General features: G+C 41.5%; 1 protein-coding gene across 4 annotated transcripts in view; it reads left to right on the top strand.

Moving 5' to 3' along the window:
- The first annotated feature begins 5,033 nt into the window (after positions 1 to 5,033).
- The window catches only part of col11a2 (collagen, type XI, alpha 2), a 40,046-nt gene continuing 32,179 nt past the window's right edge, over positions 5,034 to 12,900 (top strand). The window contains exons 1-2 of one of the 4 annotated variants that reach the window (XM_080863650.1): positions 5,034 to 5,305; positions 5,426 to 5,574. In XM_080863650.1, the coding sequence (XP_080719776.1) occupies positions 5,457 to 5,574 (118 nt within the window). In that variant the 5' untranslated portion in view covers positions 5,034 to 5,305; positions 5,426 to 5,456. Of the gene's footprint in view, positions 5,575 to 12,900 lie in introns of all 4 variants that reach the window. The other 3 variants (XM_080863651.1, XM_080863652.1, XM_080863653.1) reach the window with 3 other exon arrangements.

The raw sequence follows: 12,900 nt of genomic DNA, 5'->3' as shown, positions 1-12,900 counted from the left end.
TTAACTTCCAAATTAACATGTAAGACCATATTTTGCTGTTTTTAATCTGTTAAATTTCTGTTCCTCGTCGTATTACTAATTTCCACATTTGGGATCTGTGTTTAATTCTTCAACATTAACCCAACCGACGAGTTATTGTTGTAAGTAAACTTTGTTATGATATCCTGTGCGGATGAGAATAGAAACTTTTGTTTTTAAGATGAGAAAACTGGCAACAAAAAGCAACACTTCAGTGAAAAACAAAGGGCAACAAACAAGAACACCACTTCTGTCTGTGATTCAGCCATGAATACAACAAAAGCTCTCCACTTGAATGCTTTAGGTTAAGTGAATCAAAGCTGTATGTACAGTTAAAAGCAAACACATACCACAGATGTCTCTTGGGGTGTCTCTTTTTACGGCCCGTGGCATCTACTTTCAGAGCACAAGGAAGCCAGAAACAAACAGTCTGTCCTCAAAAACACTCGATCCAGTGTGTCTAGAAAGCCAAAATAAAACCCAGAGCGGCCGCACTGAGGGAGCGTTTCCTGGACTTTCTGATTTAGTACAAATACTCTTACAGAGAAAATAACAGCTCAGTAAAGCTGGACTGTAGATGATAGAGTAACTTTTGAGTGTATGGTATTTAGATGCCATTTAAATGCATTCAATTTACTAATATTTTGTGCTCAACTCTTTCTGATTTTTCAGCCTTGCAGCTGTTCTGCTGACCTCGACTTTTATTCCAACAAAGAAAACTTTCATGTTCTTCTTCTGCATCTGTGAACATGGAAAGCTATATTTTCCTTGGTTTTCATGTAATAATATTTAGGTCTAAAAGTGCCCGGGCCCATTTTCCTCATGATTCTTGATGGATAATTGATGGATGCAGCAGGCTTATTGATGGTTTCACTGAGTGATCACAGAATGGCCAGCCCTTCTCATCAGAGCTCACCCCTGCAGTTTCTTATGAGAGGGCAGTGCGCTTTCTTCTTTTAGCAGTCATTACTGCTGCACACAGGCTCAAACACGGACACGGTACTTAAAGCGTGTCCTTTTTCTCTTCACGTGAAATTTAGTATCAGGGTTTTTTTCATCACTGAACAAGTTTGATGCCCTCAGAAGAATTTTAAGCCAGAGCCAAAAGTAAATTACCAGAACTGTGATTTTAAATTATTTTATGTTCTTTAACTCAAATGTAATAAATATTACTAAATGATCAGAAATAACAAGAGGATGCAGAAATTTATGTCACATAAAGTCGCCCAATATTCATTGAATGCAGAGCAAAGGCCTAATCTGAGCCAGGGAGAGTCCCGTTGCTATACATGTTTTTCAAATGTAGATGGTGGAGTTAATCATTGTTTAAACCCATGATTTAAAAAATAATAAATAGAATAAATAAATAAGACAAATCCAGCATTGTCCATGATATATAACCACTGCTACTGTGGCAGCATCCACCCTCAGAGTTTCTGTACTGCAGTGTCAGCCGTCACTGGTGATGACCCTGAAGTATGGTTGCCTTAAAGTTATAAATCAAGAATAAAACCTATAAACAGTGAATTTAAACTTGATTAAAGCTAAACTGCATTTTTTATTGTCCAACAAACCTCTTGGAACTCAGCTTAGACTTTTAGAAATAAACGTTCTTAAAAATGTATTCTCGATGCTGAGTGATTATAATGTCAAATGATGTTAACATTAATTCAGGTGCTTTAGCAACATGTGGATATCAGACTGTTAACATGAGCCCCGTGTTTTTCCATCTTATTGATTCTACATATTTAATGTACTGTATGTGGAAAGCTCAGGCTCTTCTGTAAATGATGTCAGTCTGAGTTGGGAGATGTTTTGAGGAGGGTTTGACTGCTCAGCACATTTTCTGGGTGATGTTTGCTCTTCTGTAAATGATCAGTATAAAATCGTAAAACATGTAAAAGAATAAACTGACACTTTCTAGTATTAATGTGCCCCAAACACAAGCATGAGGTTTACCCACCAACTGTAAAAATATGTGAGGAGTTTTTCAACTTGAAGAAAAGTTGGACCAACTTGACCTGATAGAAGTAAAAAGTGGAAACAAGATAGAAGTTTTGTCAACTTAACATTTTGAACCGTGTGCACATTGTGTTAGCTAAAGCGTTTTTAATGACTTTATTAAATTTAAGAAAAAGTTGTGCAACTCTTTACAGAACTTTGTGGAGCCTCATTGAGCCCCAGTGAGGCTCTACAAAGTCTGAAAACTGCAATGACACACTTTCATATTCTGCAGCGCTCTCATGCAGCTCACAGGCTGCTGGAATGTGATTGGTTGTGCTTTTACATTCTAACTTTATTTATAAAAGTTGTGGTAAAAACAAACCTTTTTACAACTTGTTTTTCACGACCCGGATCCGCATTCATCTTTTAATGTTACAGTAATGGTTTATGGTGTTAGGGCCACAGATACTTCCTGGGAAATGCCTTTGCTTCCAGACATCACCCTCACACTCAGCAAAGTTGCCACACTGACATAAATATTTAGTTTTTAATGTACACTCGTAGCATGCTTATGTTTAGTCTGCTGCCATAGTCCACTTCTTATCTGCACTGTAAGAAATACCTGAATCTCATTTTTCTTCAGTTGAGTCAGACTTACAGTGTTTTCAAATGAATAACGCAGACATTGTCATGCAGTTTGGGCCATGCTGCTCGCTGCTGCATTTGAAGTATTTTAGTAAAAAACTCAGGGGGAAGGGAAAAAGTCTGCACACCATTTAGCTCCAGTTTAGGAAGTGGAGTCCTAAAACAGACTTTTGCTACATGCCTGGTGACGATTTCATGATATAATTTTCCTGTAATTTAGGAATGGATCTGCTCACACTTCCTCTTTTTCTGCATTTAAATATAAACGTGCAATATTAAAACAGCGGGCAGTAGGTCACCTTGTGATTGGAAGTACGAGTATTTAATAAAGCAAAACCTTTATCATTCATTTGTCAACACACGTGACATCATATCAAACTGACTGAAAGTCACCTGAGCTGTGATGCTGCTCAGATCTAAAGCATTCTTTTCTATTTTAGGTTTAACATTAGCAGAACATCAAAAAGAATTACGACATTGTGGTGATGAAAAATTGTTTTGTTTGCATGTTAAGTAAATAACTTATACCCTATTTTTCCTTTGTGTGCTGCCATTTCCACCAGGCCCTTTGAACAGTTGGTAGTGACGCCAGTTATCTGGGATTTAGCAGAGAATGCAAACACACCCCTGTTTTGCCCTCAGAGAATCACACAGAAATAGGAGAGAAGAAATGAAAGGTGGTGAGAAAGAGCGAGCAGTATGGAACATCAAGAGATAATTACAGTTGATTACTGCTTTTTGGATGTGAAGTCTGCATTCAAAGAAAGTGAGTAAGCATGGCTGTGTGGAGCGTTTACAGCAGGGCACACAGGCAGCTTTGAAATATACGTATAGCACATGTAGGCCAATGAAAGCAGCTTTGATTTTATATGAAAGGAATGTGTGTTTGATATTACTGCTTAACAGGGTTTGTGTTTGTTAAAGAGACTATTTCAACCCCCGTGCATGTAAAAAAAAAAAAAAAGAAGAAGAAGAAGAAGCTGAGGTGTCTGAACACATATTTATTACTTTAGGTTTTTAATTTGAAATGTGAGAAGTGCTCGAGCAGTTTACACAGCAGCACGGGACGTCATAAACACCTGTTAGATACTGTAAAATATCTACTTCAGTGTCTTTGTACTACAATTTTTTAAAATTTATGATGTTCAGTTGCTCTTGACTCATCTCTGGTAATTTTGGAGATGACAGGTTGTGGTTTTGTTGGCAAAGAGTTCATTATGTCTTAAGGCAGCATTCCTTAGCCATTAAAAACATGCCAGTTATTTTCATCTTTGCATGATATTGTTAGTAAGGTACAAGAGTAAGGAGGGTAGCTACTAAAGATTCACTCAAACTGTGTTAACTTTGGTATTTAAATGTCCTGTGGTGACTCTTAAATCATCCTAAACCACATCAGCTTTTTGCACAGTTAAGGTCAAAATCTGCGATAATCAGATGTACAGTATTTACAAATATTAAAAGGCTGGAAATGTACATTAGTTCTTTCCATCCTCGTCTGGACCGCGCAGGAAAGGAGGGAGAGTGAATCATTCTTGAGCTTGAATCAAATCTGAGGAAGAAAGGCTGCCATCACATGGTGCCATCTACTGCAAGATGCACATGCAGGGCAGACAGATAGAGGTGGAGTCCTGACTGGCTGAAATCTGGATGGGAATTAATGGATAGTAATGAGTGATCCTCATTGGACATTTGTGCTGTTAAATAAATGGATGAGTACAATGTAAAACCATCAGGTTTACGTTCTTCAAGTGTCTCTGAAGCATAACTCAGAATTCTTCCAGTACTAAATTCATTTTTTGGGTTTATGCCTTGAGACTTTGGAGTCTCTGCATGTTTTCTTGCATGCAAGCATTTTTTCCTTTTAAGCATCAGGCTTCATCATACTCTTCAGTTTCCCATCGCCATCCAACACCTGCAAAACAAGGCCACGTGGGGCTGACCAATCAGAATAAGGGTAGAACTTCGAGGATTTAGCCGAGGGGGCGTGGCTAGTAGCGCGGACAGACGTTTGATTGGCTGACTCAACGTTCATTCAGTTACTCTGCACAGCAGCCGTCTCATCCTCAGTTTACCTGAACAGCCCTGCTTGCTCTACAAAGCCTGCATTTACCTGTCGCAGGTACAGACGCAGAAAGCAGGAAGTGGCAAAGATAAATACTCATCTCAGTAATTTGGGCTTTTCAGAGGGAATCGAGACGAAGACAAAAAGGTTTCACTGACACTGAGTTAATAACTCAGAGTTAACAGAAAAGCTGAAACATCTTTGCAGCTCGATCATAAGAAAAGACCCAGTTTCCACTCCCAGACTCTCCTCGTACACGTACTTCTACGTGCGCCCGGCGCGCTATTACGCACGCCCTCTCCCTCCCTCTCCACCTTTGCCATTCTCTCTCTCTCTCTCCCCCTCTGTCTCTCTCTCCACACACACACACACACACATACACAACCGCTCTCACTCTTCGTGGGAGAAAGTAAAGAAGGAGAGAGGCAAAGAGAGAGAAGGGAGAGAGAGCGTGATTCCAGGTCTCTCTCTGCTCTCTCCACTTTGGGTACTCGTACCCAATCTGAGTCAATGGGGCTTCAGTGCTAGGGATTAAACTTCAATATCAAATATATTTATTCACCCCAAACCCATTTTTAGTCTTTAGGTTTGGTGCATTAATATAGGTAACTCATTAAGGAAGGTTTCCGGAGAAAGGTAAAGACGTCTCCAGAGGCGTGCTTTTTTGTCTGTTTCCTCACAGAAGGGTCAGTCGGGCTCCTCTCGTCGGCTGGCTTTCTGTGAGAGGATAACTTCCCCCATATCCCACATTTACAGCTGACCCAGGCCGGAGAACTACTGCAACACTATGGATATTGGAGCTTGTCCCTTCCGGAAGAAACGGAGACCATGGCGCATGGACTTCTCCTCCTTCGCCTTGGTAACCGTGGCGCTCGCCCTGTGCCAAACAACTGTGGTTCAAGCAGGTAAGACAGATTTTCCACTTTTTATTGGTGATGTTATTTTTATTCTTTAAATAACATTTAAAATATGGTTTCCTGTTTTTTTCTGTCTGAAACGCCATCTGTTTGAATAAACTGTGGCCGTAATGAGTCTGTATCTCTCCGTTATGGGACGTTTGCGCACCTGACGTGCTTCTTTACTTATTCCCAGAAGAATGAGGGCAGTAGTGCCCCATCAGTGGGCCCCACGGTATCCAAATATCTAAATCTGTTTGGTATTTGCTGCATGCAAGAATTACGTCTTTAGACGTTTATATTTTGAGGACTTAAAGGACTTATTCCTAAAACGCTCTTTTGTGAGTTGTGTTTCTCTTTGGGGCCTGAATCTGAACCATACTAACGACTAACTGCTGATATCGAACTGATATTGGTCGGAAAATATTGATCAGGTGATAAAGAGGTGTCCGATTCTGAATCTGAAAAAAAGAACGTATATTCTCGGGCATTCTGTATTTCTCTATGACCATTAACGGCCTTTATCAATTTAAAAAAATAATGCCTTCAAAGAAGCTGTTAATTTCCCATTCGTGGAATCTGTCTTCCTCTCTGCATTCAGACTTCTGACAGGTGTCATCATCTGTTCCTGTTACGAAACATACAGATATTTTTTTATTTGTTTGTTTTAATCTGATCAGTTTCTTTGTGATTTTCCTCCGATCTGAACTCTATGTGCTCTGTATTAACCTGACCTTGTTATCTAGAGTTCCGAATAGTTCTGACAGGATGGTGCTCATTTCTGTGCCCCTACCCGGAGTGGGGCATGAGATAAAACGGTACAAAGTCCTGTTTAGTAGTTTCTGATGAGCTTTGTCGAATAAAACATTTGGTTTGTTGGATTCTAGTATTTTTAGGGTTTTTTTTCTTTTATTCTGACTAAATATTGGATTCAGTGTGCACTGGGCTACCAGCTGGAACCATATGAATGTGTTTACCAGTTCAGCCTGTGCACCAGTCCATCCATCACTGCCTCTGGTTGTTCAAAGAGGAGGGATTTCTGAGGGATCTCAATAAGACAAAGTGAACTTTATTCCCAGCCAACACCCGGCTGGTTTTCCAGGATTATTTTAGTTTGGGATTTTAAACTGTGGACTTCATGAAGGAATGATCCGTATGCGCTGCTGTTCCTTGATAGACCGCTAGTCGTCTCAAGTTATTTTTAACAGAATCCATTTATCCGCGTTTATAGTCTGGATTAGTTCAGCCAAAAATCGTGCATTTGATGCTTTTTAGTTTTACCTGAAAAGAAACTCTTTTTTTTTAAAGCGTGGCACAAAAAAGCTGTTTTAGCGCAAACTGCAACTATTTTCATAATAATAAAAAAATAGTTTTTCACTTTCTATTTGCGTTTTCATGAACTTTTATAATTTGAAGCAGTTGTTGCTTTGGACGTTAACAGGTTGGCTGTTGGCACAGTTGCAGCAGTTTACGGACCGCGGGGGCTTCTGTGGTATAACTCGCCTCCTCCACTGTATTCTTTGGCCGCGTTTCCAATTTCAGATTGCGAGAGGCGATTGCACCTTCCAGCCGTGTCCCGTGTGTATTTTGGAGGCGGGAGCCTGAGACATTTTTGCTTTTCATGAATAGGTTGTTATGCGGCGGAGCAGCTCGGTCGTCGGGGTTCGGAATTGAAAGCGAGCAGTATCTGCGCGTGTGTGCGCGCTTTGTGCACTTGTGTTTACGTATGTGCGTCTGCAAGCTATGGCTGTTTGTGTCCAGCTCAGGGTGTGGAAACGTATGCCTCATCTGCATGAATGTGCCTCTGTGTGCAGCAGCCCGGGTAGGCTGTGAGCGCTTATACACCAAATCACAGGGTTTCGTTTGCTGGTAGGAAAAAAGTTTTATAATCACCTGCTCTGTGATAATGTCAGCGTGACGCAAGTAAAACACTCACGCGACCTCTCAGGTCTGTGCTACGTGCGCGTGTGGGGGTTCCTGCTCGCACTGGCCCCGTGCACGGACTGTTGCGCGTTTCTGTGTGCGTGGTGTGGCTCAGCAGCAGATGTCAGAGTAAACTGTAACAGCGCCACACTGCGGCGGTGAAATGCAGATTCAGAGGGGTGAAGATGGTCTGAATCCCAGATGTTTGCTCTCAGATGTGTCCTGAGAGAATGAAGACGTCGCCATCACCCAGAGAGCAACACGCCCAGAAACACATGAAAGCAGAGTTTTGTTCAAAGAAGCAGAAATTCAGAGGCCAATATTTTCTTGACATGGATGTTCCTCAACCCCATTTCAAAGGCGACCGCTCCTCAAAGGGCAGTCTGTCTCACTCAGGCTAAACATAACATACTCTGCTCTCTCTCCTTCCCTCACTGCCAGTGAATAGAGCCACTATATGTGGCGGTGGAGCAGGAGCCTGACAGCTCATTCTTGTGATTGAATGGAAGTGTGTGGTATTTCAGCCGCACGTGACTCAGTTTAGCAGCATTAACCCCGTGCCCTTGGTTTTCTCCTGCCCTGTCATCATGTTCCCCTGGGCCCCTGATGTGACACATCTATCCTCTTTCCTCTGTTGTACTTTTTTTGCACACTTTTCTCAGAGTTTTTACACTTGGACATCAGGACCCTTCCCCCATCAAATATCTACATTTTACATCCAACAGCCATCACTTTAAAAATGAGATAACGAGCTCTGTCTAACCACAGTGGGGAAAAACTGGCAGTTACAATATCTGGTTTCGTTTTTTCTCAGAGACTTTGTAAAACAGTAAACTTTCAGCTGACTTGTGCCCTAAGTTGAGCCTTGCAGGCAGTTCTCATGCGCTCTCTCATTCCATGTCTGCTTTTGGGATGAATAAATCTCCACCAGTGCTTAAATCTAAACCTAACCATATGTAATGTAAAGTGTCTTTGGTGGTAGAACACGACGTGTGAGAGCAGTTTGCCTGAAATGCACAGTTCAGGGCAAACACAGCCCATGTTCTTAATGCCTGTCAGAATGCCATCTAATAGACAGCAGTTCAAAAACTATTAACAAAGTGGAAGCTGAACAGTGACACAGATATCACAGCGCAGCCTACACTGTGCACGGTTTCCTTTTCATCTTTAACACTTCCTGTGTTTCCTGGATTCGAGCCTCCACAGGTTGTCCTCACTCTTGGATTGATGCGTTATTGAATCCAGTATTGTAACAAAATGTGTGACACGCTGACCTACTCTCTCAGTCTAGACAAGATTAAAGCATGCATACGTCAAAGCTGAGATATGCTGAAACACTCTCAGGCCTCATTTCTAACTCACGACATCCCCTCAGACGGTGAATATTTGAAATCCTTTCTCAGACAAAACCACATTAGCACTGCAGACTGGAGCGAGCTGAAGATAGTTGGTCTCGTTTCCACAGTTTTATAGGTGATGATTTAGCGGTTTGTGCGTGGGGATAGTCGTTCTTGGGAGACATTCTGTTTGAGCAGAAGATGTGCAAGAACGACGTGAGAGCGTGCCAACTTTATAATGACAGGCTGTCTGTATAGGATGCTATTCCTAGTCACTGTTATTTTGCTGCTTCAAGGAAGTTGATGTGGGAGGGTATGGAGAGCAGCTGTGTGATTTTACATGTAATGTTAATGTACATCTTTTTTCCAGACATCAATGCTGTCTATGCATTTGAAAATAGTTTTAAATTGTGGCTTTAACCAGTTATGTTTTTAGACTTCACTGGAAAATGCTACCCTGAAGCATGAACGATGACAGAAAAGCACTTTGAAGGTTTTTGGGGCTTTACATTTTCTTAATGCAGTAACCACCAGCTGTCCCACTTAATCCTGCCTCTAAATCTGTTTGTCTTTATTGAGCTCACAGGTGGAGTGGCATTTATGGAGTTTATCCCAGCGTGTATTGTGTGGAAGACAGGGAAAGTCAGAGTTAGATCTTAATTCTATAATAACGACAGAATTTCTAGTATTCAGAGTCGGTGTTTTCAGATTTACAGAGGTGTCTTCAGACTTTATCCCCTTCTTTCTTGGAGTTCTGAGGGTTGAATGCTTTAAATGTTGCAGTCCTGAAGGAATAATCTTCCCGCATAAGTAAGAATCTCAACACAACTTTACAACGAGTCAAAGTTCTCACGCATTCCCCCTGAAGTGGTGTTTACCCGCCGACGCCTCACATGTGTTCCTGCAGCTAAATTGTTGCCACAGAACACACGATGAGGGTGTGTGTGTGTGTGTGTGTGTGTGTGTGTGTGTGTGTGTGTGTGTGTGTTTGTTAGGGGATTTCCAACTGCTTACTGCTCCCATTCCTCTCTTTCTTATCGCCTCTTTGTCTGGTTCATTCTTACTTAAAGTGTTTGATTTATGGTAAATATATTATCTCTACTGTGGATAATTTCAGATCTGTGTTAGTTTACAGCATTTAAATGGTAAAATATAGATTGTGGGTAATGTGCAGTAGCAGTTTTCAGAAGGTCTCTCTGTGAAATGATCCAGTTTATGTGTGTGGAGTCTACAAACAGCTTTTATAACGAGAGAATTGTGTGAACCCACATGGACTGGCACTGATGCTCATTTTTCTTTCTCTGTTATAAAAGTGTTCAGTGTAACGAGTGCTTTTCAGTTAAAAGTGTAGATTGTGATGTGCGCTGTTCAGACTTGTGAAGAACATCCAGAGCTCAGCTGTGAAGGCCTCTCATTCAGCACAGGGGCACCAACGGTCTTAAGACTGCTGTCTAATTTGTGCCTTTTCTCTCTGTCTGCTCTGTGTGATAGTAAGTTACAGGGACTCACTCGTGACTGCCTCCTGCTCCGGGGCCTTCTGGTCCCGGGTAGGCCTTGTGGTGTCAGTAGTCACCCTCAGATCCAAACTGAGACTGCGGCCTGCAGCTTTGAAACCACACAAGACTCTGCATGATACACGTTGGCATCATCGGGGACGCACACGCAGACTGGCACAGACCACATAATGGCACACGGGGAGCTGCCGTACAGTAAATGTTGGCACTGCCCTGCAGTTACTTATAAACCACACGGAGACTGTGATTCATTAGTGCAGATACTCTAAACTTAGAGGCAGGTATTAAAAGCTGAAAACAAAGTATATGAGCTTAAGTATAAAGACAAAGAGATGCTTTGTTTGTTTTCTCAAAGGAATGATTGGACTTATAGTACAGTTAACACTCACTGAGCGCTGACTTTAAAGGACCATCATAGATGACAGGATAAGCAAAGAAAGCAAAAGAGACGCCCTTTAAAATAAGACCAAGTTTAGTAGAAATGTTACGACCCGGCTCAAAAGCTGCAAAATAAAAAAAGGAGACGAATACCAGAGTGTTAGTGAGAAGAGGTTTTAGCTTAAAATGGCACAGCAGGCTGGCTGAACTGGCTGGTGCCACCAAGACAAAGACTAGTGAGCTCCTGGGAAGCTTGCCTCAGGTATGCTTTTATTCACACCTGAGTAGGCGTGGCCAATTATTACCAGCTGAACACATTGAGGAGATCAGGGGCTGCAGAGGGGCGTAACAACAAAGGTTTTTCTTATTTTCTTTCATATATGTACTGGTACAGTGGCAGATACTCATATTAAAAATAACATTATCATCTTCTACTTCAAATAACTTCACAAACTCGACTTGCTTTCTGGATCAGAGTAGGATGAATGGCAGTAACTTGTATGTTTTAAGGGGATTAATTGTTCTTATTGAATTATGATATTCTTAATCCATGTGTGTTACCTCCAGTGTTAGTTGCTGACAGCAGAACAGACAGCAGCAGTTATCTGCTACTGTCTGTTCAGTTTCTTCTCTTTTTGGCCTCCTTCAGGTTTTCAGGGAGGATTTACTGACATCCGTGTGGTACAAAGGCGAGTCCTGCTTTGGTTTTCTCTCTTTCAGTTACAGATTGTGTCACATGGTGTAACATTTATGTTGCAAACAGCCACACACTGACTTACACCAAATAAATCATGTCAATTCAAATAACTCCCTTTCTACGGCACGGCTTCTCATAATGGATTTTCTGTCTGTATACACAGGCATTATAAATAAATCATAACTATAGAGCAGCATGTTGGAAATTATAACCTGGAGCCTGAGCTGCAAGCCTCCGTGGTCAGCAGGCTGGATGGAGACACAGCTGGTGATCACAGAACAAATTTTATGAGACAGTTTTTGAAAGTAGTTTTAATTTTTAATTTTTTAAAGAATTTTCTTATATGAGTGACTCTAAAGTGCTTATCTGTGTACATGTGTGTGTGTGTGTGTGCGTGTGTGTGTGTGTGTGTGTGTGTGTGTGTGTGTGTGTGTGTGTGTGTGTGTGTGTGTGTGTGTGTGTCCATTGTCAATATAGCACTTTTCTTGCTCTTTGTGTCCGACAACGTTGTAGTTGTGTAAAGGTGAGAGGTGAGAGGTCATAGTGTCAGCTGGAGTGTGTGTCTGGTATTTGGCACAGCTGTACCAGAAATACAAAGGGCATGCACACACACAGGCACACACACAGGCACACACACAGGCACACACACAAATAATCTTAGGCACAAAGCAGTGGAGAGGGAAGCAAGTGAACTCAGTCACCTGGTAAACCAGTTTCAACAAACAAAGCTACTGTGATATTTAATTTAATATTGATATTTTAAATTTAACCCATAATTTTGTCTTTATTTCTTTTATTCTTTATTTTGATGTTTTAAACTTTTTAAACGTATCCAGAGTGTCCTTTGAGTCATTGTACGTCACGATAAACTCTAATCCAAGAAGCACTTGTACAGAATGAGTGGATGGATCGGACACGTGTCACTATGAGTTGCTTGTTACTAATGTTTAATATTTTTGGAGTTTTTTAAGGTCTTGTGCTCTTTATGAGGAACACAATGAGCTTAATTCCTTCTCTGTGCATGCTTTCCTCCCCAGTAATCCTCTTTCTGACGTTATGTGCAGACAGAGTTTAATCTGCGTGTCCAGCTGCTTTGTGTTTTCTGTTAAGTCAATGAAGCTGCTCGTTAGCAGAATGTACCGACTCCTGTTAGCAGTTTATCTCACACTCCTGTGAGTGTGTCTGTTTGCACTGAGTGTGTACATGTAAACACATATGTGTGCTGGTGTGGCATGTGGGACTTCAACAGGCCTGACTGTGCTCATGTCACAGTTAGTTAAGTCTCTTTCGGCTCCATCTAGTGGTGACTCTGGGGAATTGCAGCAGTTGAAACCATGGAGGAGCTTATTGCAGTTTTGTGTTTCCTATCACAGTGGAAGAAGCTTGTGGTCTGCGTGTTTGGTCAGTTGTGGTTTGTGTGTAACTGGGTGGCTCCCAGTGTAACAGGGACAGGATTGTTTCAGTCGTGGGGCACCTGTTCAAAAAT

This window comes from Rhamphochromis sp. 'chilingali' (assembly GCF_963969265.1).
Source record: "Rhamphochromis sp. 'chilingali' genome assembly, chromosome: 17".
In the NCBI taxonomy this organism is placed as follows: Eukaryota; Metazoa; Chordata; class Actinopteri; order Cichliformes; family Cichlidae; genus Rhamphochromis; species Rhamphochromis sp. 'chilingali'.
The sequence above is the reverse complement of the archived record's forward strand: the minus strand, read 5'-3'. Positions and strand labels throughout refer to the sequence as shown.